This window comes from Hylobates moloch, unplaced genomic scaffold (assembly GCF_009828535.3).
Source record: "Hylobates moloch isolate HMO894 unplaced genomic scaffold, HMol_V3 SCAFFOLD_8, whole genome shotgun sequence".
Lineage (NCBI taxonomy): Eukaryota > Metazoa > Chordata > Mammalia > Primates > Hylobatidae > Hylobates > Hylobates moloch.
In genome coordinates, this window is record NW_026652283.1 from 84,265,196 (window position 1) to 84,293,005 (window position 27,810).

General features: G+C 45.5%; 1 protein-coding gene and 1 long non-coding RNA gene across 2 annotated transcripts in view; one reads left to right on the forward strand and one right to left on the reverse strand.

Moving 5' to 3' along the window:
* The window catches only part of CDCP1 (CUB domain containing protein 1), a 64,901-nt gene extending 48,826 nt beyond the window's left edge, over positions 1-16,075 (forward strand). The window contains exons 5-9 of the mRNA XM_032161831.2: positions 2,429-2,650; positions 4,291-4,671; positions 6,767-7,132; positions 9,161-9,248; positions 12,287-16,075. Of these exons, the coding sequence (XP_032017722.1) occupies positions 2,429-2,650; positions 4,291-4,671; positions 6,767-7,132; positions 9,161-9,248; positions 12,287-12,716 (1,487 nt within the window). The 3' untranslated portion in view covers positions 12,717-16,075. The remainder of the gene's footprint in view (positions 1-2,428; positions 2,651-4,290; positions 4,672-6,766; positions 7,133-9,160; positions 9,249-12,286) is intronic.
* On the reverse strand, positions 15,771-27,012 carry LOC131384071 (uncharacterized). Its single transcript, XR_009214564.1, has 3 exons — positions 26,784-27,012; positions 24,720-24,806; positions 15,771-16,095 (listed from the first exon to the last, which is right to left on the reverse strand). It is a non-coding gene; the product is annotated as an uncharacterized LOC131384071 (long non-coding RNA).
* Between the last annotated feature and the right edge of the window lie 798 nt (positions 27,013-27,810).

The following is a 27,810-nucleotide window of genomic DNA, read 5'->3' on the forward strand; positions in this document are numbered from 1 at the left end:
TGGGGAGGTGTCCTGGAGGTAAAAATGAAGGTGAGTTTTGAAAGACAGTAAGAAATGAGCTGGATGTAGGGCTGGGTGACTGAAAAGCTGACTATTTTCTAAATCAAATTATATTTAAGTTAGCAGCATTAGAATATATACTTCAGCTCTAGGCATGACATCTCTCTAATTAAAGCACTATTGGATATGATATCAAAATTTACGTGGAAAATAGCATGAACTACAGCAGGCAATTAACAGATATGACAGCCATAAAACATTTTCCTAATTGTGCTTCTAATTTGACACCGAGCTTCCCTGCAGCCAGTTCAAAACGAGCGATTCCATCAATCATATGGTTCCTGTTATGAGGAAGAAGGAAGTTTAGCAGGCCTTTTTGGAAATAGAGCTTTCCCAGTTAGAACTGAACTCATTTGCTGGCGCTGATGGGTGATGTTGTCAACACCCTTGAATTGCAAAGTTAGCACCACTTTGCACAGGCGCCTTCCTAATCTGATGAGCTTTTTTTTTTTTCTTTACAAAAGAATGAATGAAATTCAAAAGCAACTCAGTAAAAGTTGATCCCCAGGCATCTGTGGTGTAGAGCTTTCTAGGGATAACATTAAAAAGTGAAATGAGTCTTTTATAAACCAATCTGGCAATCTATTCTAAAGAGTTGAAAAGGTATCCCTATTCCTTGTTTCTTTTCTTTTCTTTCTTTTTTTTTTGGAGACAGAGGCTTGCCCTGTTGCCCAGGCTGGAGGGAAATGGCGGGATCTCGGCTCACTGCAACCTCCACCTCCTGGGTTCAAGCGATTCTTGTGCCTCAGCCTCCCGAGTAGCTGGGATTACAGGCGCCCGCCACCATGCCCGGCTAATTTTTGTATTTTAGTAGAGATGAGGTTTCAGCATGTTGGCCAGACTGTTCTGCAACTCCTGACCTCAAAGTGCTCAGCCTCTCAAAGTGCTGGGATTACAGATGTGAGCCACCATGCCTGGCACTATTCATTTATTTCTAATGGCAAAATTATAGAAATCACCTAAATGACCAATAATCTGGCAGTTTTCCAAATGATGCAAGAAATAGGTAAATACATTCTTATTAGAAATTTAAATATTATAGGCAAAGCTAAAATCCTCCTTGACCACCCAGTCTGTCTTTACTCCCAGGCTCCTCCCCTAGGGTAACCACCGTCATGGATTTTGTCATATTTCTCTCTCAAGATCTTTTTTCTCTTCATCTGCATATATAAGTCTGTACATATAAATAGCTATTTTGTTTCACAGAGAGGTTGTACCATCTGCATTGTATCATACTCTACATATTATTTACAACTTGCTGTTTTGCTCGATGTTATATTTAGGTTTTCAAATCTTTTTTTTTTTTTTTTTTGAGACGGAGTCTTGCTCTGTCACTAGGCTAGAGTGCAGTGGCGCAATCCCGGCTCACAACAATCTCCGCCTCCCGGGTTCAAGCGATTCTCCTGTCTCAGCCTCCCAAGTAGCTGGGATTACAGGCACGTGCCACCACACCTGGCTAATTTTTGTTTTTTTAGTAGAGACGGGGTTTCAACATGTTACCCTGGCTGGTCTTGAACTCCTGACCTCAGGTGATCCGCCCGCCTCGGCCTCCCAAAGTGGTAGGATTACAACCATGAGCCACTGTGCCCGGCCTCCCTCATTCTTTTTAACAGCTGCATAATATTCCATTCGTGAATGTCCCCATAGTTTATCTATTCCAGTATAAGGTGGTCTCTAGTTTTCCACAGTCACAGTGCTGCAGTTAAATGTGGGCACTTGTGGCCATGTCACACTGTTTGGTTCCCAGAAGGGACAAGAGTTCATTCTTTTACTAATTCCCATGTTTCTGTAACAGGCTTTTCCAGGCTCCCACCGGCCGTGTGCCAAAGAGCCTGTTTCCTGTAGCTTCCCCAGCTTTCGGTATTGCCAGACATCTACATTTCCCCCCATCTGAGGAGTGGGAAACAGTAACACTTTGTTTTAACTTGCATTTTCTGATTACAAGTGACATTAAGAACTTTCTATATTTTAAGTATTTGGTCATTTATATCTCCTTTTCCGTGAGCTGCTCAATCATTCTATATTGCAAACACTTCCTCCTGATGTGTCCCTTGTCCTTTAACCTTATTTGTAGCACCTATCATCAGACAGATATTTTAATCTTTTTTTCACTTTTATAATTTGTGTTTATTCCACAGTTATAATGATTTTCTCTTTGTTTTTATTGCAGTGAAGTCCATTATTTTTCTTTTTAACTTTCTTTTATAGTTATTGTAATGTTGCCTTAATAATACGTTTTCCCAACATTATCCATCCATGATCTGATATGCCATTTTCTTCCTCAGGAGAGGTTTTCTACCAATTTTTGCCATTTTCTGTGGTTGCTGCTGATCCATGCTTCATGCCTGTTTTCTGTTTGTGGTTTCAGATAAAATCTACGTGGTTGACTTGAGTAATGAGCGAGCCATGTCACTCACCATCGAGCCACGGCCCGTCAAACAGAGCCGCAAGTTTGTCCCTGGCTGTTTCGTGTGTCTAGAATCTCGGACCTGCAGTAGCAACCTCACCCTGACATCTGGCTCCAAACACAAAATCTCCTTCCTTTGTGATGATCTGACGCGTCTGTGGATGAATGTGGAAAAAACCATAAGTACGCCCCTGAATTAGTGCATTTGTCCCAGGCTATGGATAGCTCTTCTCTCCCTGCCTTGCCTTAGTGGGGTTCCCTGGGTAGGTTGTAAATCATATCAAAAAGGCCCACCTGGCTGGGCACGATGGCTCACGCCTGTAATCCCAGCACTTTGGGAGGCCGAGGCTGGTGGATCACTTGAGGTCAGGAGTTCGAGACTAGCCTGGCCAACGTGGTGAAACCCCATCTTTACTAAAAATACAAAAATTAGCTGGGCGTGGTGGCAGGCACCTATAATCTCAGCTGCTCAGAAGGCTGAAGCAGGAGAATGGCCTGAACCTGGGAGGCAGAGGTTGCAGTGAGCCGAGATTGCACCACTGCACTCTAGCCTGGGCAACAGAGTAAGACTCAAAAAGAAAACAAAAAAAAAAACCCCACCCACAGTGCAGGTGAGCAAGGGTGACCAAGAAGCAAGCAGAGTGAGTGTCAACACATCCCTTTGGGACCAGCCTCAGGTAGAGCCTGCAGCCCTCAGAAGTGTGTCGTACTGCCCCATGTTCAGGCTTATGTCTCTCTGCCCAGCCTTCCAATCTTCATCTTGTGAGATCCTCTCCTCTTTTGCTCAGACTTCCCCAGCCTCTCCCATCCCCATCCCCCCACACCCCACACCCCCACTTCCACACTCACTGCCCTCTTGTCTTCTCTCACACAAGACTGTGATTCCTGAGGTCAAGAACTTTGGCTCGTTCCGTTTTTCATCCGGTTAGCCCCTACCGGTGCTAGACATGCACTAGTCACTTAAAAAATGTTTGGCCAGGCGCAGTGGCTCATGCCTGTAATCCCAGCACTTTGGGAGGCCGAGGCAGGCAGATAACTTGAGGTCAGGAGTTCCAGACCAGCCTGTCCAACATGGCGAAACGCCATCTCTACTAAAAATACAAAAAATTAGCTGGGCATGGTGGTGGGTGGGTGGCAGGAGAGTCACCTGAACCCAGGAGGTGGATGTTGCAGTGAGCCGAGATCGCACCACTTCACTCCAGCCTGGACAACAGAGTGAGACTCGGTCTCAAAAAAAAAAAAAAAAAAGTTTGATGACTGAAGGCCAGTAAACCAACAGCCACCTCCTTGCTGGGCTACCATGACTTCTGATGTGTGCTCTTAGCGTCTCTACAAATGCAGGAACTAAGGCCACAAGAGGCAAAGTAGCCTTCCCGAGAACACCCTATTAGGAAGTGGCAGAGCCAGAAGACAAACTGACATCTCCCCAACGCCACTCACAGCTCCAACCACTGCCCAGAACTGCCTCCTGAGCAACACGTCTGGGTGGAGTGAAACCTGTGCCCTGCCCCATGACACTTAGCATCTAAGACACAGATACACAGAAGAAAGAACTTAAGCAAAAAAAGAGAGGAAATTTCAACCCTGAGTACTACCCAGAAGTTTGTTTGCCAGCTTGGTAAACCATAAGAATGTGAGAGAGCAGAGGGACCGCTAGAAAAGGTACACAGAGGAGCCAGAAGCAGAGGGCAGGGTGGGAGAAGAGAGACCAAAGGGAAACACAGGGCAGCATGCAGACACCCAACCTCGGGCTGACGGGAGAGCTGGGGAGGGTGCACTTCTGGTCTTCTGTGTGCACGGCTAGCATGCCCCATTTCTTCCAGGCTGTACAGACCACCGGTACTGCCAAAGGAAATCCTACTCACTCCAGGTGCCCAGTGACATCCTCCACCTGCCTGTGGAGCTGCATGACTTCTCCTGGAAGCTGCTGGTGCCCAAGGACAGGCTCAGCCTGGTGCTGGTGCCAGCCCAGAAGCTGCAGCAGCATACGCATGAGAAGCCCTGCAACACCAGCTTCAGCTACCTTGTGGCCAGTGCCATACCCAGCCAGGACCTGTACTTCGGCTCCTTCTGCCCAGGAGGCTCTATCGAGCAGATCCAGGTGAAGCAGAACATCTCGGTGACCCTTCGCACCTTTGCCCCCAGCTTCCGACAAGAGGCCTCCAGGCAGGGTCTGACGGTGTCCTTTATACCTTATTTCAAAGGTAAGGGGGGGTCTCCCCCATCTCCATGCCCCTTTAGTTTAAGCGTTTATTTGATTTTAGTTTTGTGATCACCTTAATTAAGTTGCCAGTTTGGAAAGAAGGGATAGCTCAATATGCTGGTCCTTGCACAAGAAATTTGAAAGATAGTGAGTCCTAATCCTGACTTTACCATTAACCTAGCATGGAAAATTCCTGACATTAGAAATCAAAAATGTTTCTGACAGTGGGAGGTGATGGTAGGCAGCAAAACACATAATCAGGTTTGAGTCTTTTTTGGAAGCAGGCAGGACATAAATGAGAAATAGCCAAATATTCCCCAGTCCCAGATTTTTAAGGTAGTGACATAAAAATCCTTAGGCAGACATTTTTGTGACTCTGCTTTTACAATTCAGAATGCAGTGCAGAGAGCACAGAGGGAGGAGTGTTGGGAGGGAGATGAGTCTCTGGAGCCAGAGTCCAGCAGCACGGCTGGGCAGACCCGACCCTCCTGGGAGGCTGGCATGTGGTCTCCATGTTCTGAGGCAGTAAATGAGGTCTAAATGGCTCACAATGTGACTTCTACATGGTTGACTTTAAAAGTCACAGTCACCATTACAAGTTGCTCCAAGAACATTAAGTTAGAGGCCATTTTAAAATTGACCAAGACCTTTGTTTGATGTTTATTTCATACTCATATTCTCTGAGGTGTGAGTGGGAGGGAGAAGAATCTTTGGTCATAGGATTAAGGTGGGTCCAGCCTGCCTGATATCTCGAAGGTTACCAGAGAAACGCCTTCTGAGGAGTCTTTGCAAATAAGACACGTTCTCATCACTGTGGAATGTGTGGGTTTTATCTCTCCTGAAGGTAAAGAAGGGATTAGTTGACATGTCAGGAGGTCTTTCAGCTTTGCAGTTCCAGAACTCTTCCCAGAACCCGAAGATATTTTAATCTCTGAAACGGAAATCAGTCTATACCAACCCCACCCTGGAATAGGGCAGTAGATGAACATAGTAGCTATGTTGAGAGCATTTCTTTTTTTTTTTTTTTTTTTTTTTAGAGCATTTCTGAAAGGAAGCTGAGATAACCACCAGTTTGAGAAACTAGCCTGGTTTTTGTTTGCCTGTTTGTTTTGTTTTTTTCAAAAGTCTTGAGTACCTACTCTGACTGAGACTGATCCAGCACGGACCAATACAGTGGTGCTAGCCACATAGCAACTATTTGAATTTAAATTAATATGAGGCTGGGCACAGTGGCTCATGCCTGTAATCCCAGCTCTTTGGGAGGCCAAGGCAGGCAGATCACTTGAGCTCAGGAGTTCAAGACCAGCCTAGCAGGCCGGGTGCGGTGGCTCACGCCTGTAATCCCAGCACTTTGGGAGGCCGAGGTGGGCGGATCACGAGGTCAGGAGATCGAGACCACGGTGAAACCCCATCTCTACTAAAAATACAAAAAAAAAATTAGCCGGGCGTGGTGGCGGGCGCCTGTAGTCCCAGCTACTCGGGGGGCTGAGGAAGGAGAATGGCGTGAACTCGGGAGACGGAGCTTGCAGTGAGCCGAGATTGCGCCACTGCACTCCAGCCTGGGCGACAGAGCGAGACTCTGTCTCAAAAAAAAAAAAAAAAGAAAAAAAGAAAAGACCAGCCTAGCCAACATGGTGAAACCCCATCTCTACTAAAAATACAAAACATTAGCTGGGCATGGTGGCTCATGCCTGTAGTCCTAGCTACTCGGGAGGCTGAGGCCAGAGAATTGCTTGAACCTGAGAGGTGGAGGTTGCAGTTTGCAGTTTGCAGTGAGCAGAGATCGTGCCACTGCACTCTAGCCTGGGCAACAGAGTGAGACTCCCTCTCAAAAATAACTAATAATAATAAATTAACATGAAACAAATTTAAAATGCAGTTCTTTGGTCATGCTGGACACATTTCAAGGCTCAGCAGACATATAGCTGGTGGCTACCCTATCAGATGGTGCAGATCTAGAAGATTTCCATCATCGCAGAAAGTTCTGTTAGACAGCGCTGGTCTGGACAGTTGGACTTCGTCTCCTCCACCGCTCCCTTTCCTCTTCATGTTGACTGAATGAAACATCTGTCTGGATCTCCCTTCCTTTCCTGCAGAGGAAGGCGTTTTCACGGTGACCCCCGACACAAAAAGCAAGGTCTACCTGAGGACACCCAACTGGGACCGGGGCCTGCCATCCCTCACCTCGGTGTCCTGGAACATCAGCGTGCCCAGAGACCAGGTGGCCTGCCTGACTTTCTTTAAGGAGCGGACCGGCGTGGTCTGCCAGACAGGGCGCGCATTCATGATCATCCAGGAGCAGCGGACCCGGGCTGAGGAGATCTTCAGCCTGGACGAGGATGTGCTCCCCAAGCCAAGCTTCCACCATCACAGCTTCTGGGTCAACATCTCTAACTGCAGCCCCGCGAGCGGCAAGCAGCTAGACCTGCTCTTCTCGGTGACACTTACCCCAAGGACTGTGGGTAAGGGCCTTCAGGGTGTTTAGGGACGGTGATAGACAAAAAATTGTCAGCTGGAGGATAGAGAGCAAGCCTGGAGACAAGTCAGAAACACAGACTGAGTCCTGACTGTCCATGTGTCAGTCAGCTATTGCATCAATAGTGCTGAGTAACAAACCATCCCAGAACATAGTGGCTTAGTAACAGCCATCTATTATTGCTCCAACGTTGGCTGGGCAATTCTGGTCTGAGCTGGACTTATCAGGGCTCAGTCATTCATGCACCTGCTGGCAGCTGCAGGTTGGCTAGAGGACTTTGCTGATCTTAGCTTGGTGCTTTCAAATTGCTGAGGCTCAGCCAAGATCATCTGAGACAACTGACATTACTTGGCTTGACTCTACATGGTCTCTTGTCCTCCAGCCTGGGCCGTTTTCATGGCAGAGACAGAGAGATCCACAACAGACTGGAGGAGGCATATAAGGTCTTTTGATATTTTTAGGTTAGGAACTCACACACCATGCCTTCAGCTGCATTCTTTTGGCCAGCCTAGATTTTTTTTAGTCAGTCTACCAGCATCCTTTACCATTCATCTCTCTTTTACGTAGGGGAAGTCTCTTCACACCTATGATCTTCCTCATCTACAGAGAGTAGATAATAATAGCCACCTTATAAAAGTATCACGGGATTCAGTCTCGTGAATTAAAATATGGGGACCTGAAAAGTCTGACAGGTACATGGTTTTTTGTTTAGTCTCAGTGAAACGTTGGAATCCATGAAATACCCTCAATGGGAGGCTTTGGAGCCAGGATGATGAGTTTGCCTTTATTCCTCAAAGTCGTGGGCACCACTGAAGGGTATCAAACATGGGAATGCAGGTGTGGCAGGGCAGGCTGTGGTGGGGCCATGTCTGCCCTTTACTCAGTGAAGGCACAGAGCATCACAGTGTCAGAACCAGAAGGGACCATGGAGGCTGCTTTTTTCCCTTTCCCTTTCTGGTGGTCAGAGTGATTGAGGGTCCATCCAAGCCACACAACTGGTTAGCCTCGAGAACTGGTGGGAGCCAAGTGTCACAAGTGGAAACCTCTCCACACTCACAGGTTACCTCCTGGGTCTTCTTCCTCTCTTAGATTCATTTTCTGTCATTTCTTTCCATTCCTCTTTCCTTTGGATCTCACCTTTTGTTTTCTTGGTGAACAAGCAAGACATTCTAAATCCCTGTTTGGTACAGGGTTCTCCCTCTGATTTATTTTCTTTTTCCTTTGTGCAGCTGCAGGAAAAGGACAGCACAAAGGAAAGAACTCTCCCTTTAGCTGCCTCACTTCTGACTTTTGACTCCCTGCTTTCTCCTACCCTCCTCTGCTCTTCTCTTCTCCAAGACAGGCTGTGGCAATCAGTGGAACACACCTGTTGTAGGCCAGGAGTAGCCTTTGAAGTCGATCTGGTAGGTCCCTCAGTTTGTTTCAATTGTTCATTGCTATATATGAACTACCCCAAAATTTGGTGGCTTAGGCAATAGCCATTTTGTTTACCCACAATTTATGGATCAGGAATTCAGACGGGGCACAGCAGTGTGTCTTATCTGTGCTCCAGGATATCTGGGGCCCCAACCAGAAGCCTTGAACAAATAGAGAGGATGGCTTGGAGAATTTAACTGGAGACATACGTCTAGGGCCTTTAGTTCTCACTGGGTTGGTTTTTTCCCCGGTGGAGTCTCTACATGGCTAGCTTGGGCTTCCTCACAGCATGGTGGTCGCAGCATAGTCAGACTTCTTACATAGTAGCTGGCTTTCTCTCAGAGAGAAAGTGCAAGCTGACATCCTCTTAAAAGTTAGGCCCAAAACTGGCACGGTTGCCTTATATTGGCTGACCCAGATCCAAGAGGAAAGGAAATAAACACTTTGTGATGTGAGGAGCCCCATGTGCACACAAGGAGCCACATGTATGGCGCTTCACCTTTGGAAAGATGGCAGCTGCTTTTGGAGATGCCTCAAGTTCATTGCAGAGCTAACACCAGCTGCCTCTTCATCTGTCTCTTTATGTCTCTGCTCACAGACTTGACTGTCATCCTCATCGCAGTGGTGGGAGGTGGAGCCTTACTGCTGTCTGCCCTCGGACTCATCATTTGCTGTGTGAAAAAGAAGTAGGTGGAATCTCTTACTCTCTTTATCTGATTTGATGCCTCCTCAGATCACACAGACTGGGTGGTTGTTAATTATTGACTTTGTTTTCTTGCTTTCCATTTTTTCCCCCGAAGATCAATGTTAAACAGTATTGCCGGGTGTGAGTCATGCTTTCAGGAGAAAAAAAAATCCCATGCCTGGGAGTGAGGGGGGGATAAAAAACACATGTGACATTTTCACCTGTAGTTCATGGTGCAGCTGCCTCAGCACAAGTCCCCTGCAAGCAGAGTGCTGTTTGCTCAGTAGATTGATCAAGCAGGGGTGATCTTGGCAAGAAAATGCTCACGTAGGCTCTGCCAGACTGTGCCTCTGAAACCACTCCCTCCGTCACCTTAAGGAGAATAAATGTGCGTTGTCCCAGCTTGTTCTCCTGCAGTTTCTTAAGCAAACTGCTTTATCCTTGTCTGTTGGGCTCCAGGTATATAACAGAGGCCAGGCCTGTGGCCAAGAGGAAGGAAGGCCCAGTTAACTGCCTCGGTCTCTCTTTCCATCCCCTCAGGAGGACAACTTCTGTTTTATTTATTTATTTATTTATTTATTTTTGAGACAGAGTTTTGCTCTGTTGCCAGTGGTGCAATCTCAGTTCACTGCAGCCTCCACCTCCTGGGTTCAAGTGATTCTCCTTCCTCAGCCTCCCGAGTAACTGGGACTACAGGCACACACCACCATGCCTAGCTAATTTTTTTTGTAATTTTTTGTAGAGACGGGATTTCGCCTTATTGACCAGATTGGTCTTGAACTCCTGACCTCAAGTGATCCACCCGCCTTGGCCTCCCAAAGTGCTGGGATTACAGGCACGAGCCACCGCGCCTGGCCGAGCTTCTATTTTATAAAAGGAAAATGTTGACCTTTTTAGACAGAGTCCATGCTGCCACCAAACTGAATAAATTCTGCTCATATTTCTGACTAAAGTCATGGGAGAGAGAAGAGAGCTATTTTCCTTAGCATGATTTGACCTTCCAAAAAGCCAACCTGAAAAAATTCTTTTTTTTTTTAAGACAGAGTCTCACTCTGTAGCCAGACTGGAGTGCAGTGGCACGATCTCAGCTCACTGCAACCTCCGCCTCCTGGGGTTCAAGCGATTCCTCTGCCTCAGCCTCCCGAGTAGCTGGGACTACAGGCACCCGCCACCACGCCCGGCTAATTTTTTTTTTGTATTTTTAGTAGTGACGGGGTTTCACCATGTTGGCCAGGATGGTCTCGATCTCTTGACCTTGTGATCCGCCCGCCTCGGCCTCCCAAAGTGCTGGGATTACAGGCATGAGCCACCACGCCCAGCCAAAAAATTCTTTTTTAAAAATTAACTGTGGACCTGAGCAAACAACTGAAATTCCTGGTCTACAACAAGACTGTCTACAAATGTCCATGCCCAAGTCAGTTTCAGGATAGCATGAAATTTGTAGACAAATGTCTCTGCTGATGAGGAAGGACTGGCTTGCAGGAGGTTTTTTCTCCGTGAGAAGTGGCTGTACCTATAACACGTGGGGGAAAAAGGACTGCTTTTAAGGAAACATCATGTTACTGTTTCTCTCAGGGAATTTTCCCATCTAGGGTGCACGGAATAGCCTACCCAGTTGGGGAAGCGTGGCATTAACAGTGGGCCCCAGGTTCCTTATCAGGAGGGAATCGGACAAGGAAAGAGATCCAGCACTTGCCTCATCTTGAAACAGCTCCAATTTAAGCCTGAGAATCATCAGCCCAGCCTTGCTACAGGCCTTGCTTGTGTGAGGCTGCTGGCTGGCAGGTTTGCATAAGGCCTGTCCATGCCGAAGCTGTTGTGGGAGGATGGACAGGTTGTGCAGTGAGAACGAGGAGAGACAATGCCATCTAACTTGTTCACTAAGCGGGTACTTCCTGAGTGTCTCCTGGGCCCTAGGATTCATTGAGGTACTGGGGACAATGATGAGTGAGACAATCTCTTCTATGGGGGCCGGGGGACTGAAAAGACAGGCAAATAAACAGTCAGTTTCAGGATAGCATGAGAAGAGTTTTAGTGGGGACAAACATTACAGGGCTTCAGGCAGGAGCCTTAGGAACCCATCGTCCTGGCCAGGGGCTCAGCGTTACAAGCTAAAGGTACCAGGTTTATTTTTATCTCAGCAAAGTACAGAGAGCCTGTCCACCATTATGAACTGCCAGCCTGTGCCTTATATGGTCCATTACGCTAATTGAGCTAATGTCCTCCATTTGCGTCACTGGTCAGCTAAAAAGTCAGCATTCCCTGCTGTTTGGTTCACGAAGATGGAGAGCAAAGCTTTGTTTTCTGTGGCAGCAAGCGCTAATGCCCATACAGGTCCAAGTACCAAAGAACATTATAAACCAAATGCTAATGGTGTTATTGAAGAACTCTGGCACTGCAGCCTGAATTTTGTCTTCTTTTTAGCTCTTTCCTCTGTTGGGGGTGACTACTGAGGCACTGGGTCTCTCTGCTAATGCTGAGTTCTCCTCTCCCCAGCTCATGCTGAAAACTAAGATACAGCCTGGCCTCCTGAGTCTCTTGTATCACCATTTAGAATCTAGATGATCAGAGCTTTTCCCAGGCAAAAGAGAGATAAAGCATGAGCTACAGGAAAGTACTAAGAGTGCGGGAAGGTTGACTTGGGCATGACTGAGCCTGATGTGGTTGAGAAGGTCTGGGACACTGCCCGTTTCTGGTAGAATGGAGGGGAAAGGGATTGTCAGATGTCTCCACCATTGGATACCACATATCTATCAAAAACGAATTGAGCACAGATAGTGTTAGAGGTGCCCTCTCTAAACCACTCTTCTACCACCTGTGATCTCTGTTTCCACTTCGAAAACTGGAGACAAAATCAGGTCCCTTCTAAATGTTCACTGAGGACAGTAGTTTCAGTTTCAAATGCTGAGCAATTTGAGGGATTTGGGGGAGACATGGTCAGAACCCTAAAGAATCCAAGCTCTAGCAGGGCCATAGCAATGGTACCCATCGAAGATTCTTGCCTTTCTGACTTCTGTCTTGTTCCATTTTTCCAAATAGGAAAAAGAAGACAAACAAGGGCCTCGCTGTGGGTGTCTACAATGGCAACATCAATACTGAGATGCCGAGGCAGCCAAAAAAGTTTCAGAAAGGGCGAAAGGACAATGACTCCCATGTGTATGCAGTCATCGAGGACACCATGGTGTATGGGCATCTGCTACAGGATTCCGGCGGGTCGTTCCTGCAGCCAGAGGTGGACACCTACCGGCCGTTCCAGGGCACCATGGGGGTCTGCCCTCCCTCCCCACCCACCATATGCTCCAGGGCCCCAACTGCAAAGTTGGCCACTGAGGAGCCACCTCCTTGCTCCCCTCCTGAGTCCGAGAGTGAACCATACACCTTCTCCCATCCCAACAATGGGGATGTAAGCAGCAAGGACACAGACATTCCCTTACTGAACACTCAGGAGCCCACGGAGCCAGCAGAATAACTTGATCCATTCCAGGGACTTTGCTGAGTTTCATAAAGCAGAGCACTGAGACACCCGTCCGTGTTCCTAACCAGAAATCCTAAAGAAGAGGAATTATACAGAAGGAACAGCAGGAGGTTTTCCTGGACACCACCAACTTCACATTGCTCAGTGGACTCATTCTAAGGGCAAGACATTGAAAATGATGAATTCTGATCTGGGTACAGTCATGACAGCTCATGTCCTTCTCAACTCAGGCTGTGCGGTTAGCCAGCCTGTAATGAGAGGAGAGAGGCCTGAGTCACCTAGCATAGGGTTGCAGCAAGCCCTGGATTCAGAGTGTTAAACAGAGGCTTGCCCTCTTCAGGACAACAGTTCCAATTCCAAGGAGCCTACCTGAGGTCCCTACTCTCACTGGGGTCCCCGGGATGAAAATGACAATGTGCCTTTTTATTATTATTTATTTGGTGGTCCTGTGCATTTAAGAGACCAGATGTATAACCACCTAGCTCTTTTCACCTGACTCAATAACAACTCATTCTAACTGGTTTGGATGCCTGGGTTGTGACTTCTCCCGACCACTAGATAAACGTGTGCCTGTCCCCCAGGAGGTGGGAATAATTTACAGTCTGTCCAGCCAGAAAAGAATGTGTGTGTTTGAGTAGCATTGACACATATGTGCTTTGATAAAAGACTTCCTGATTCTCTAGGTTGGTTCGTGGTTATCCCATTGTGGAAATTCATCTTGCATCCCATTGTCCCGTAGTCCTAGAAATAAGGGAAATTTCCTCAAGTTTCCATGTGCGGTTCTCCTAGCTGCAGCAATACTTTGACATTTAAGGAGAAATTTAGAGAATATTCTCATCCTCTAAAAATGTTTAAATATATACCAAACAGTGGCCCCCTGCATTAGTTTTCTGTTGCCACTGCAACCCATTACTTGGTAGCTTAAAAACAACACATTAGCTTATAGTCCTGGGGATCAGATTCCAAAATGGATGTCCCTGAATGAAAATCAAGGTGTCAGCAGAGCTGTGCTCCTTCTGAAGGCTCTAGGGAGAAGCTGGCTCCTTGCCGTTTCAAGCTTCTAGAGGCTGGCTGCATTCCCAGGCTCCAGTGGCTGGTCAGACTTTTCTCACATGGCATCACTGTGACACTGGCCCTCCCACTTCCCTGTTTGACTTACAAAGGCCACCAGGAAGATCCGGGATAATCTCTCCATCTGAAGATCCTTCATCGTCCTGGAAGAGCCTTTTACCATGCAAGACAACATAGCCACAGGTGGGGATTAGGACCGGGACATCTTTGGGGTGCTGTTATTCTGCCTACCACACCTTCCTGTCACTGACTCCCACAGGAGAGGCTACAAAATGATCTGGCCCACAGGGATGTCTTGTTTAGCTTGCGGAATCTAACACTTAAAAAAAAAATCCAGATCAGAAGATCTGGCCATACTGGAGCTCACATTCTCACCTACCAACAACTGGCTGGAGCTGGGCACCAGCTCTCCTTTAGAAGGGGTGTCCACTTCACCAGGTCACCACAGCCCACACCACGCCGTATCACCTCCCACAATGAGGCTGATTGTTTCTACTGATCAATGCCCCTGCAGGTTGCATTTATTGTAATGAAAAAGAAAGACTGGGATTAATCTCTAATCAGGTGAGTAGACTATGAGACCAATGCGTGCTCACATTCCCCTTTTTCTTTTTTTTCTTTTTCTTTTTTTTTTTTTTTTTTAATTTGAGACAGGATCTCATTCTGTTGCCTAGGCTGGAGTGCAGTGGTGCAATCTCGGCTCACTGCAACCCCTGCCTCCTGGGCTCAAGCAATACTCCCACCTCAGCCTCCCAAGTAGCTGGGATCACAGGCACAAACCACCATGCCCAGCTAATTTTGTATTTTTTGTAGAGACAGAGTTTCACCATGTTTCCCCGGCTGGTCTCAAACTCCTGGGCTCAAGCAATCCTCCTGCCTAGGCCTCCCAAAGTGCTGGGATTACAGATGTGAGCCACCACATCCAGCCCCACACCCTCATTTATACCAATTACCTGCCCAGTGCCTGTGGACTTTTGCTTTGTCACCCCTGCTCTGATCTGGAAGGAGAGGGATTATGTTATAGCTTGTCAGCACAGTCCCAAGTTCAATATTTCTGTGGCAAAAACTTCCTTCAAAAAATAAACGTACTTCATTGTATTCAATGAATTCACCTTGGAAACGCACTGCCTCAACTTGTTCACATGGCATAAATGAAAGGAATTTTATAGTCTCCTAAATGGTGTGTACTGCAAGACCTCCTGAACACTTTCCAGAGGACAGGATATTTAAGTCATGCCCTTGGCATTGCCTATGGCACCTTTCCCTTCTGAAAGTCTGGTTCCTGCCCAGTGACCCTTGGCCTTGTGAGCCGAGATGCTGACCCTGCGTAAAGGGCCAAAGGAGGGCTGCGGCTTCCTTCCCTCACTGAAGAGCCGTTATTTGAATTCACTGTGTGGTGCCCTGGCCCTCCATTCTCAACCTTCCCCAACCTCCTAGCCCCTTCCAAGCAGGACTAGGTGCCCTGCATTCCACCCAAGGTGGGGTTGGCCTTCCTTGGGCTGGCTACTTGTCACCGTCACCAACATCACTGTTGCATGCAAGGACACCACGTGGCCATTTTCCTTCAACTGAGGGCTCAAAATTCCTGGACAATTTGCTGGCTCCTGAGACCAGTATTTTCTGAAGCTGTGCCTCAGTGAAGGGGCCCAGCCTGAGAAACCCTGGATCTTTTCTTTAAAGCCCAGGCCCCACTTACGTAAAACATTTCAGGGTCGCTGGAAACAGTGAAGTGCCATTTGTTGAAGCCTACTGCATGCCAGCCCACTGCCCATCCATGTGGTTTGCCATGCCTACGAGGAAGGCCAGCGCATGCAGGACTGGTCTCCAATGCTGTGGTCATTGCACAGTAGGGAAAGGTCTCAAGGAAGAGTCAACTGGGACAAGCACAAGCCCACCGGACATGGCCTTGGTAAAGGTTAGCGGACTGGTGTGTGTGGATCTGCAGTGCTTCACTGGAAATAATTTATTCATTGCAGATACTTTTTAGGTGGCATTTTATTCATTTCCTATGCTTTTTTAAATAAACAAATGTACCAAAAAACAAGTATCAAGCTGTTTAAGTGCTTCAGCTACTTGTCCCCTGGTTCAGTAGAGGCCCCGGTTTCCCAGTTGTTGACTGTGACAGGCTCAGCATGGGCTCAGCAGATGCTGTCTTAATTTGTGGATGATACAGAAAGCCGGGCTTTGGGATACAAGCTCTTTCCTCTTCATTTGATGCCGCGCAGTGTGTGAAGCAGATGTTTTTGTCCAGAAATAAAAATAATAGTCTTGGAGTCTCACCACCACTGATTTTCAAGTCTCCCTGTATGCAAGTGGAAGGAATAGAAGCTATTGCCAATGGGTAGCTGAGAGACCAGGGCTTGTTCTGCTCTGTTCTGTTCTTGTGGGGGCTACATGGGCCCCACCCTGTGTGACCTTTCCTAATACCTAACCCCCGTAGAGGCCCAGGACCACCCTAATCACTGACCACAGTTGATCTCTAAGCCCCGTGCAGGTCACCAGCCACCAGAACAAAAGTAAAGGGAGAGCAGTGAGAGAGGGAAATTCCCATGGCCCCCACCATCTGCCATGCACTAGGAGGGGAGACCCAAGCACATTGGATTGAATCCACCAAGAAAACCAGATGTTGCTGTGTAATGAGCCACCCCAAAATTTAGTTAACAATTAGTAATTTTGCTCACAAACCTGTAATTATTATGGGAATACAACTCAAGATGAGATCTAGGTGGGGACAGAGAGGCAAACCATATCATCCTGCCCCTGGCCCCTCCAAATCTCATGTCCTCACATTTCAAAACCAATCATGCCTTCCCAACAGTCCCCCAAAGTCTTAACTCATTTCAGCATTAACCCAAAAGTCCACAGTCCAAAGTCTTATCTAAGACAAGGCAAGTCCCTTACACCTATGAGCCTGTAAAATCAAGCTAGTTACTTCCTAGACACAATGGGGGTACAGGTATTGAGTAAATACAGCCATTTCAAATGGGAGAAATTGGTCAAAACAAAGGGATTATAGGCCCCATGCAAGCCTGAAATCCAGTGGGGCAGTCAAATCTTAAAGCTCCAAAATGATCTTCTTTGACTCCATGTCTCACATCCAGGTCATGCTGAAACAAGAGGTGGGTTCCCATGGTCTTGGAGAGCTCTGCCTCTGTGGCTTTGCAGGATACAGCCTCCCTCCTGGCTGCTTTCATGGGCTAGCGTTGAGTCTGTGGTCTACGGCTTTTCCAGGTGCACAGTGCAGGCTGTCAGTGGGTCTGCCATTTTGGGATCTGGAGGACAGTGGCCCTCTTCTCACAGCTCCACTAGGCAGTGCCCCAGTAGGGACTCTCTGTGGGGGCTCCAACCCCACATTTCCCTTCTGCACTGCTCTAGCAGAGGTTCTCCATGAGAGCCCCACCCCTGCAGCAAACTTCTGCCTGGATGTCCAGGCGTTTCCATACATCCTCTGAAATCTAGGCTGAGGTTCCCAAGCCTCAGTTCTTCACTTCTGTGCACTTGCAGGCTCAACACCATGTGGAAGCTGCCAAGGCTTGGGGCTTGCACCCTTCGAAGCCACATCCCAAGCTCTACATTGGCCCCTTTCAGCCACAGCTGAAGTGGCTGGAATGCAGGGCACCAAGTCCCTAGGCTGCACACAGCACGGGTACCCTGGGCCTGGCCCTCAAAACCATTTTTTCCCCCTAGGCCTCTGGGCCTGTGATGGGAGGGGCTGCCATGAAGACCTTTGATTTGCCCTGGAGACATTTCCCCATTGTCTTGGAGATTAACATTCGGCTCCTCATTACTTATGCAAATTTCTGCAGCTGGCCTGAATTTCTCCTCAGAAAATAGATTTTTCTTTTATACTGCATTGTCAGGCTGCAAACTTCCCAAACTTTTATGTTCTGCCTCCTTATTAAAACTGAATGCCTTAAATAGCACCCAAGTCACCTCTTGAGTGCTTTGCTGCTTAGACATTTCTTCCACAGATACCCTAAATCACCTCTCTCAAGTTCAAAATTCCACAAATCTCTACAGCAGGGGCAAAATGCCACCAGTCTCTTTGCTAAAACATAACAAGAGTCATCTTTGCTCCACTTCCCAACAAGTTCCTCATCTCTATCTGAGACTACCTCAGCCTGGACTTTATTGTCCATATTGCTATCAGCATTTTGGGCAAAGGCATTCAACAAGTCTCTAGAAAGTTCCAAACTTTCCCACATTTTCTTGTCTTTTTCTGAGCCCTCCAAACTGTTCCAACCTCTGCCTATTACCCAGTTCCAAAGTCGCTTCCACATTTTTGGGTATCTTTTCAGAGGCACCCTGCTGGTACCAAGTTACTCTATTAGTCCATTTTCATGCTGCTGATAAAGACATATCCGAGACTGGGAAGAAAAAGAGGTTTAATTGGACTTACAGTTCTACATGGCTGGGGAGGCCTCAGAATCATGGTGGGAGGCAAAAGGCACTTCTTAACATGGTGGTGGCAAGAGAAAAATGAGGAAGACGCAAAAGCAGAACCCCCTGATAAAACCATCAGATCTCATGAGACTTATTCACTACTATGATAACAGTATGGGGGAAACTGCCCTCATGATTTAAATTATCTCCCACCAAGTTCCTCCCACAACACGTGGGAATTATGGGAGTACAATTCAAGATGAGATCTGGTGGAGACACAGAGCTAAACCATGTCAGTAGGTAACTGCAAGAGCTACACTGGTCATTTGAGACCCAGCCAACAAACAAGCCTAGGAAAAGATTAGCTATAGTCTACAGGACTCAGAAAGAGGGAAGATCTGAAACTGATGTAAGAAAAGAGCTTCCCACCCTAGCCTTCTGCCCAGGCCAGCAGCAGTGCAGCAGCAGCAAACGCTCTCACCTTTGTTCCCTCTCCCATTTTCAACACTCTGACTGCCCAGCCCGCATCCTCAAGACCCAGGAGGCAGCTTCGTGGTCATGTAACCTATGCATTACACAGAGCCTACAACTCGGAAGGGCCCACACTTGGTCTCTGCTGTTGCCAGCTCAAAATTCTTAATAATTTTTGAACAAGTGACCCACTGTTTTTATTTTGCCCTGGGCCCTGGCAAATTAAGTAGCCAGGCCTTTTCAGAGGATGAGGCGGTCTCTGAGAGGTTAAACAACCTGTCGGGCTTCACAACTAAGAGACAGACCGAGATTTGAGTCCTAGTGTGTCTTAAACTCCATCAGCCTCTTTCTTCAGGGTGCTGGCCTCTGCTTGCTCACCCAAACTTTCCACTCCGATGCACAGGAGTTTTAAACTCTATCAAAGGGCCTTCTGTGCCACACCTTTATAAGCTGGCTAAAACTCATTAGGCTGATCATCTAAAAAGAGAACGTTTGTAAACTGGCCTATAGATAGAATAGGTCTATTTAGACAGGATGGACTATAGAACTGTTTATGTAGCCAGCAGCTACATGTGGCTATTTAAATTTTAGTATTTATTTAATTAAAATTTCATTAACTTTGGTGCTAATGAATACATCAAAATCACTGGGTTTCCTTTTTCAAATTAAGTGTGCATGATTGTATATGGAAGAGACTAAGGTCCCAGGGTAGGAAAACTAGGAAAAGGGATATGGAGTTCTTACTTGACTTGAATATACACCTGAGGGTGCTTTGTGTGAATATATTGCACACTACAGCATCTTATTTCTTTTTTTGAGTTGAGTTTCAATAAAATACAATTCTTCACCCTTCTAAAAAAAAATGTAGTTCCTCAGTTGCACTAGCCACATGTTCAAGCTTTCAGTAGCTATATGTGGCTAAGTGGCTACTGTATTGGACAGAACAAATATAGAACATCTCTATCATCACAGAAAATGCCATTGAACAGGGCTAATATAGCAAATGTGTGTGTGTGTGTGTGTGTGTGTGTGTGTGTGTGTTCCATGTATTGAATGATTACTATGTACCAAGAACTCTTCTAAAATGTTTATATGAACAGTTGTATTGAATCCTCATATTTAATTTTCAGTCCTTATCTTACTTGACACAGTATTTAACACCATCTCTCACTCTCTCTTCCATGAGACATTTCCTTCTCTTGGCCACCATGGCCTCAGATTTGCTGGTTGTCTTCCTTCCCCTCTGGCTTCTCCTTCTCAGTCTCCGTGGCTGGCTCCCCCTTTTCTCCAAATCTCTAAACGTCAGAGGGCCCCATGGTTCAGTGCCCAGATTCTTCTCTTTTCGCTCCACACTTACTCATTTGGTGACTTTCTCCAGTCCCATGACATTAAATACCATCCATGTCCCAAGGGCTCCCAAAGTGGACCTATGCCCTGAATTCTGACCATGTATCCATCTCTGCTCAAGATTTCCAGTTGGTATCTAATGGCCATCTCTAATTTGAAATATCCACAACTGATCTTCTGATGTTCCCCTCAAATCTGTTCCTCCGATTGGTAGGGAGGCTAGATGAAACAAGTTTGCTCCAAATCAGTTGATGGCAGCTCCGTCCTTCCAAAAACTTTAGAGTTCTCTCTGACTCCTCTCTTTCTCTCACATCCTATATCCAGTCCATAGGGGAACTTAATGGTTCTCCCTTACATGACGAATCTCCCTTCTTCCTACTTCCACCACTTTCACTTGATTCACACCAACATCCTCTCTCACTTAGATGATGCAGTCTCTGTGCTTCCACCTAGATCAGCCTCTGTGCTTCTACCTTCGCCCTCTTCAGCCTCGTCTCAGGACAGTAGCACAGTGATTCTGTATGTATATAAAGCAGATCTTGCAACTTCCCTGCCCAGAACCTGCTTGTGGCCCCATCTCACTCAGAGCAGAAGCCAAAGTTCTTCCTATGGTCCACAAGGCCTTGCTAGTCCTGGCTCCGCCACCTCTTTAGCAACAGTTCCTGCCGGGTACTCTGTCAACCATCCTGTTCCACCCAGTCCAAGCACTTGACTATCCTTGAACACTCTGACCTCACAGCCTTTGCATTTGCTGTTCTCTCTACCGGGAGAGAACAGCTTGTCCACCAGATACCCCCTGACTCTCTCTCTTACTAGGTCTTTACACAAATGTCACCTTAATTTCCCCAGTGAACTCTTATGTGGCTTCCCTGGTGACACTCTCTAAAATGTCAAGCCTTTCCCTGACCTCCACACTTCATATCCATCTTACCTGATTTATTTTTACTCCTTAGTACTTATTACTATGTAACAAACTATATATTTTATTTATTTATCTTACTTATTGTTGGTCTTCCAGCTGAATTACAAGCTTCATGAGGCAGGAACTGTTGGTATGTTTTGCTCATCCCCATCCCCAGGACTTGCAATAGTACCTGGCACATGGATAGGTTCAGGTTCATGCAACAAAAACCAATAGTGACATAAACAAGATAGAGGATTTTTTTTTTAACATATATGCCACTCAACAGCGGAACCTAGGCCCCTATCTCTTTCTCTTTCACCATCCTGACTGTGACATCTACCATGAAAATTGCCTCATGATCTCATCATTGATGCCAGAGCTCCAGCTGTCACACACACATTCCAGGCAGGAAGAAGAGAGGTGGGGGCAAAAGGACATCTACTTTTCAACTGAAGCTGTCTCCATTAAAAGTTTTCTTGTAGTCCAGGCACGCTGGCTCACTTCTGTAACCAGCACTTTGGGAGCCAAAATGGGTGAATCTCTAGAGCCCAGGAGTTCAAGACCAGCCTGGGCAACATGGTGAAACCCCATCTCTACAAAAAATTAAAAAATTAGGAGGGCATGATGGCGCACACATGTAGTCACAGCTACTCAGACACTGAGGTGGGAGGATCACCTGAGCCTGGGGAGGTTGAGACTGCAGTGAGCCATGATTGTGCCACTGCACTCCAGACTAGATGACAGAGTGAGACGAGATCCTGTCTCAAAAAAAAAGAACTTTCTTGTAAGCCCCACTCAGTAACTTTGAATTACACCTCACCTCTATCTTTAAGGACAACTGGAAAATTAGCTAGGTACATTGGAGACTCTGGCAACGTAAAGGTCGATTGCAAGAGGGGAATGAGAGAAGGAATGAAGGGATACGGGTAGGCAACTTGGCATCTTTGCTTCAGTCCCTGTTTCTTATGTGTTTGTTTGTTTATATTTAAATGTGATTGCAAATCCTTCCAAAACGTGCAGCATTTGTTTCCAGCATAATGCAAAAATCATATTTGCTTAGATGTCTAAACTCCCTTCATTCAAACATGTTTTCATACAACTAATTTTTTTCCTCAGTTGCCTGCCTTATCAACTTAAAGAGACTCTAAAGAGATTTGCCCCACATCTCACTTTTCTAAGCTGATTAGAGACCACTAAATATCACTGTGTGTTTTTGATAGTTTTGTCCTATTTTTTATATACTAGTGAAATGTCTCCACTAAAAGATAGTGTCATTCAGCATTTAACAATTTTTTCAGGCTGGGCGCGGTGGCTCACGCCTGTAATCCCAATACTTTGGAGACCAAGGTGGGCGGAACACTTGAGGTCAGGAGTTCGAGACCAGCCTGGCCAACATTAAAAAAAAAAAAAAAAAATATATATATATATATATATATATATATATATATATATATATAATTAGTAGGATGGTGGCAGAGGGAGGCTGAGGCAGGAGAATCACTTGAACTCAGGAGGCAGAGGTTACAGTGAGTCAAGACCGTGCCACTGCACTCCAGCCTAGGTGACAGTGCAACGCTCTGTCTCAAAAAAATAAAAATAATAAAAATTTTTTCAAACGTGAAAATGAGCATGTTTTTGGCAGGCTTCAAATGAGGGCCATCGTTTAATACAAACACAGTTCATCATAACATCCTAAAATGATCTGGAGTCTCATTGTAACATGGTGCTATTTCATTTTGTTTTGTTTTATTATTTTATAGGCATTAACTAACCCAAAGTACAATCTGTCACTGAAAGTCTATGGATGATCAAAAAGAGCCATGGTCACCAGTGAGACCCAAGTGAGCTCACTGGACAACGAACAAGCTAATTAGAACTGTTTATCCACATAAGAACTTTCATCAGATTACTGAGTTAACCTTCATTTTACTCAACACTGAGCAGGGCCTGAGTCCATGGAGACTCAAGGCCTCTTTAAGGTTTACTTGAGTGCAATGTTTGTCCTTCTGGCTTCAGTAGGAAAGAACAGCTTCTAGACGTTTTCTGTCCTACACCAGCTGGTATCCCATTCCATGGCCTGGAGTATCTCAGTGTCGTTTCTCAAACCTGTGTCCCAATTACCTGGGGTTCTTATATAAAAGGCAAATTCCTGGGCCCCACACAGAATCAGGATCTCTGGACTGGAGTCCAGACATTTCCAACAAGCTTCCCATCTTTGGACAACTTTCTTCAGAAAGGGGACCCTATAGGGGGTGCCCATCCAGGATCTCGTTTCTCATCTGAAACTATCCCAGGCACTCCTCGGGCATGGGCTGAAGCTACTTACACCAAATCCGGAGCCACCTGGTGCCTCTGCAGGGAGTCAGTGTCACCCACCAAAACTGCAAATGCTAAATTAGGGACCACTCCTCAGAGAGCAAAGGATCAATTTCATATGCAAACTGTAAGTGTCTCCTGGCATTGACCTAAGGCAAAGTCCTGGGTTGCAGATAATGGCCTCAAGTGCAGACCTGGAACTTCCATAGCCAAACAGTGAGGGCTGCTCCAAGCACTCAAACCATCTCTGTGCAGGCGATTGGAAACCAGATTGGACTACAAGAAAAACTTTTAATGGAGACAGCTTCAGTTGAAAAGTAGATGTCCTTTTGCCCCCACCTTTCTTCTTCCTGCCTGGAATGTGTGTGTGACAGCTGGAGCTCTGGCATCAATAATGAGATCATGAGGCAATTTTCATGGTAGAAGTCACAGTCGGGATGATGAAAGAGAAAGAGATAGGGGCCTAGGTTCCACTGTTGAATGGCATATATGTTAAAAAAAAAAAAAATCCTCTATCTTGTTTATGTCACTATTGGTTTTTGTTGCATGAACCTGAACCTATCCATGTGCCAGATACTATTGCAAGTCCTGGGGATGGGGATGAGCAAAACATACCAACAGTTCCTGCCTCATGAAGCTTGTAATTCAGCTGGAAGACCAACAATAAGTAAGATAAATAAATAAAATATATAGTTTGTTACATGGTAATAAGTACTAAGGAGTAAAAATAAAGCAGGGAAGGGGCTGGACAATACCCTGCCGTTTGCCTGAGATCAGTCACTTTTCCAAAGTTTTACCACTTAAATATGACCCTATAAGATCTTCAAAGTGCCCTTTTTTTCCTCTTTCTTTTCTTCTGAAAAAAGAAACTTTTTTCCAGCTGGGCACAGTGGCTCATGCCTGTCTGTAATCCCAGCACTTTGGGAAACTGAGATGGGTGGATTGCTTGAGCCCAGGAGTTCGAGACCAGCCTGGGAAACATGGCAAAACCCCATCTCTATAAAAAATACAAGCCAGGTGTGGTGGTGCAGCCTGTGGTCCCAGCTACTCAGGAGGCTGAGGCTGGGGGAGGCCTGGGCTGGAGCCAGGTTGCAGTGAGTCAAGATCACATCACTGCACTCCGGCCTGGGCAACAGAGTGAGACCCTGTCTCAAAAAAATAAAAAATAATAATAATTTAGAAAAACTTTTTTCAATCTTTCAAAAATTGTTTCACACTCAAGTATGGAAATCTTCTAACATACACTAAAGTAGAGAAAAGAGTAAAATGAACACTAATACATCCATCACTCAGCCTCAACAATTACCAGCACTTTACTATCCTTGATTCATCTGAGGTTCTTTTTTTTTTTTTTTTTTTTTCGGAATGAATACAGTATAATTCCATTTATAAAGAGTTCAAAACGAGTTAAAACTAAAAAAGTATATTGTAAAAATAACAGTGTATTGTTTAGGGAATCACTCATAGGCAGTAAAACTATAAAAGAGAAGCAAGGGAACACTTACTGCAACAGTAAGAGCGGTCCACCTGGGCAGATGAAGAAGCTAGATGCAAGCAGGGAGGGGCACACAGGTGTCTTCTAAAGTTGTTTCCTAACAGGTTATGGGTAAATGTTGTTCATTTTGTTCTTCAAGTATTACCTATACGTTATACATTCTTCTGCATAATTATACATTTCATGGTAAAGCAAATGAAAAAACATATCAAATATCTACTCTATGGAAAGGTACTGTGGATGTTAAAATGACTCAGATTCCATCTCCACTCTGCTAAAATTACTTTCACTGAGGTCAAAGACTTCAATGTCACTAAACGGAATAAACATTTTCAATTCTCATTTTCTTTGGTGTCTCAGCAGCATTCAGCTCTGCTGACCATTCTTCTCCTTGAAACAGTATATTCCCTTGGTTTTTGTAACCATATTCTCCTGACCATTCCTTCTCAGTCTCCTTCAAAGGCTTGTCTCCTACCACCTAAACCTTAAATATTGGAGCTCCTTAAGGTACATCCATGAAACCCCATTTTTTCATATGCTGTTCTTTCTCTCTAGACACTCACATCCATGCCTATGGCTTTAATTATCATCCATACATCGAAGATTTAGATCTCTAGCTCAAACCTCTCCTCTGAGTGATATATCCCATTATCTTGTCAACACCTTTACTTGAATATTTCAAAATATCTAAATTTTAACCTGTTAAAAATGAAACTCATGATTTCCCTGCAAAACACTTCTTCTAGTATTCTTTCTCAGTGAATGGCACTGCCAGTCATCCTTGACAATTCCACTTGATGAAAACAAATAGGCTTTAGTTTTTCTTTCTATAGAATAAAATAGCCCACTTTCTTTTCTTCCTAGGAAAAGGTTGAAAATGAGGAAAGTAATTTTGCTGATGATTCTAAGTTGAAATAAAATCTTTCCAAAAAAACAAACAAACAAACAAAAATAGCACATCATCTGGTAATTTAGATTTCCTACATAGAGGGAGCTCAATAAAATTAGTTCCTTTCCCTCTAATTAAGAGTTTTTCCAAAACCCAACAGTAATTTATTTTCCTCTCTCCTTCTTTTAACCCCTTTATGTACGTTTTCTTGTCTCTTCTTTCCACTTCATTTTTGCACACAATAGAGTATTAAATTGTTTCTGATTTTCTTCATTTCCTGTTTCTACTGTTTTCCTTATTTCCCTCATGGCCCACCTCTCTGTGACTGAATCAGAAGACAGTCCTTCAATCAACAAATATTTATCGAGCACTCTGGGATGCAGCGATGAGCAAGATAAGGTTCCTACTCTGATGTGTTTCATATCTGGAGTGGGGAACAAACAATTACAAAGTAAATAGCATGAGCCAACTAAGGAATGAAAACTGAATGATATACAGAATAACTGCGTGGCTATCTTAGATTGAGTGGTCAGGAAAGGCCTTTCTGAGGAGGTTATATTTAAATCTTTTTTAAATTATTTTCTTCCCTTTTTCCATGAGTTATTGGGGTACAGGTAGTATTTGGTTACATGAGTAAGTTCTTTAGTGGTGATTTGTGAGATTTTGGTGCACCCATCATTTGAGCAGTATACGCTGGACCATATTTGTAGTCTTTTATCCCTTTCCCCACTTCCACTCTTCCCCCCAAGTCTCCAATGTCCACTGTATCATTCTTTTTTTTTTTTTTTTTTTTTTTTTTTTTTGAGACAGAGTCTCGCTCTGTCGCCCAGGCTGGAGTGCAATGGCGCAATCTCGGCTCACTGCAAGCTCCGCCTCCCGGGTTCACGCCATTCTCCTGCCTCAGCCTCCGAGTAGCTGGGACTACAGGCGCCCGCCACCGCGCCCGGCTAATTTTTTGTATTTTTTAGTAGAGACGGGGTTTCACCGTGCTCTCGATCTCCTGACCTCGTGATCTGCCCGCCTCGGCCTCCCAAAGTGCTGGGATTACAAGCGTGAGCCACCGCGCCCGGCCCTCATTCTTATGCCATCTGAGGTTCTTTTAACCACAACTCCATGCCTGGAATTGACTGGGATCTCAGAGGGGGAAAGACCTTGGCACACCAGTCATTGGTCACCTCTACTCACCTCCTGCCCCAACTCCTACCATAGAGCTTAGTAGTCACGGCATCCCTGGGACCTCAGGAAAGTGTAGAGAACACAAATTACAATAGGCTTCCAGAATCTTGGAAAAGTTCATTCACCCATGATGTCGGCAAGCAATGTGGATTCAAACTATGTGACACTTCATCCCAGGCACAGGGCACCTGTGACAAAGGATGACATAGATTAAACCTTCATTCACAGTGTACAACTGGCCTGCCTGGCTTCCCCCACCTCTTATCACCATAACAACCAGCATTCTATAATAAGTATCCAGTCACCTAGAGACATGGGAAAACAACACAGCAAATGTTGCTATGTTCCAATTATGAAGCCCTGGGTTCCAAGAGGTCTTATATAGCAATCTCATCCTCTGCTTTTGGGTTCTTGATCTCATGACATGTAACACCCACCCATGAGCACAGAAAGATTCCCAGGCAGGTTTTTAGGTGCCCCTCACATCTTGCAAGAAAGATAGTACCCAGAGCCACATGTGCCTTCCCGAATAATCAGCATCAAAAGAGAAAGAGAGTACCAAAATCACATAGGTCTTACAACCTCTGTAGAAGGAGGATGAGGAATCCTAGCTCTAATTCTTGGGATTATATTAATGTCATAAACTGAACAGAAAGTAGCCTATGGCTTTATTACCCTATAGAATATTAACTAGGTTTGTGTACAACTTAAAATATTTATTTTGGTGTGCCTTTCCCAACTCTTCATATGCTCTCAGAACCAGCTTTCCATCTTACTGGTTCCCTCATTGATTAATGAATTAAATAAGCTCTGTGGCTCATGTTCATCCTATTTTGTATGAGTCATATTTTTAACTTTTTTTACTTATACATTGACACAAGAACTGTCCACTGAACCTGCTGCCACAGTAATGAATGAGCCTTGTCTTTAGCCCACTCACCCAAAACCCCAAGTCCCCCAAGAGGACGTCTTGTTGGCTGAGTCTAGCTCATAAGGTCCACCCCTAATTGTGCCAAGCTGGAAAGAGGGGTGATCC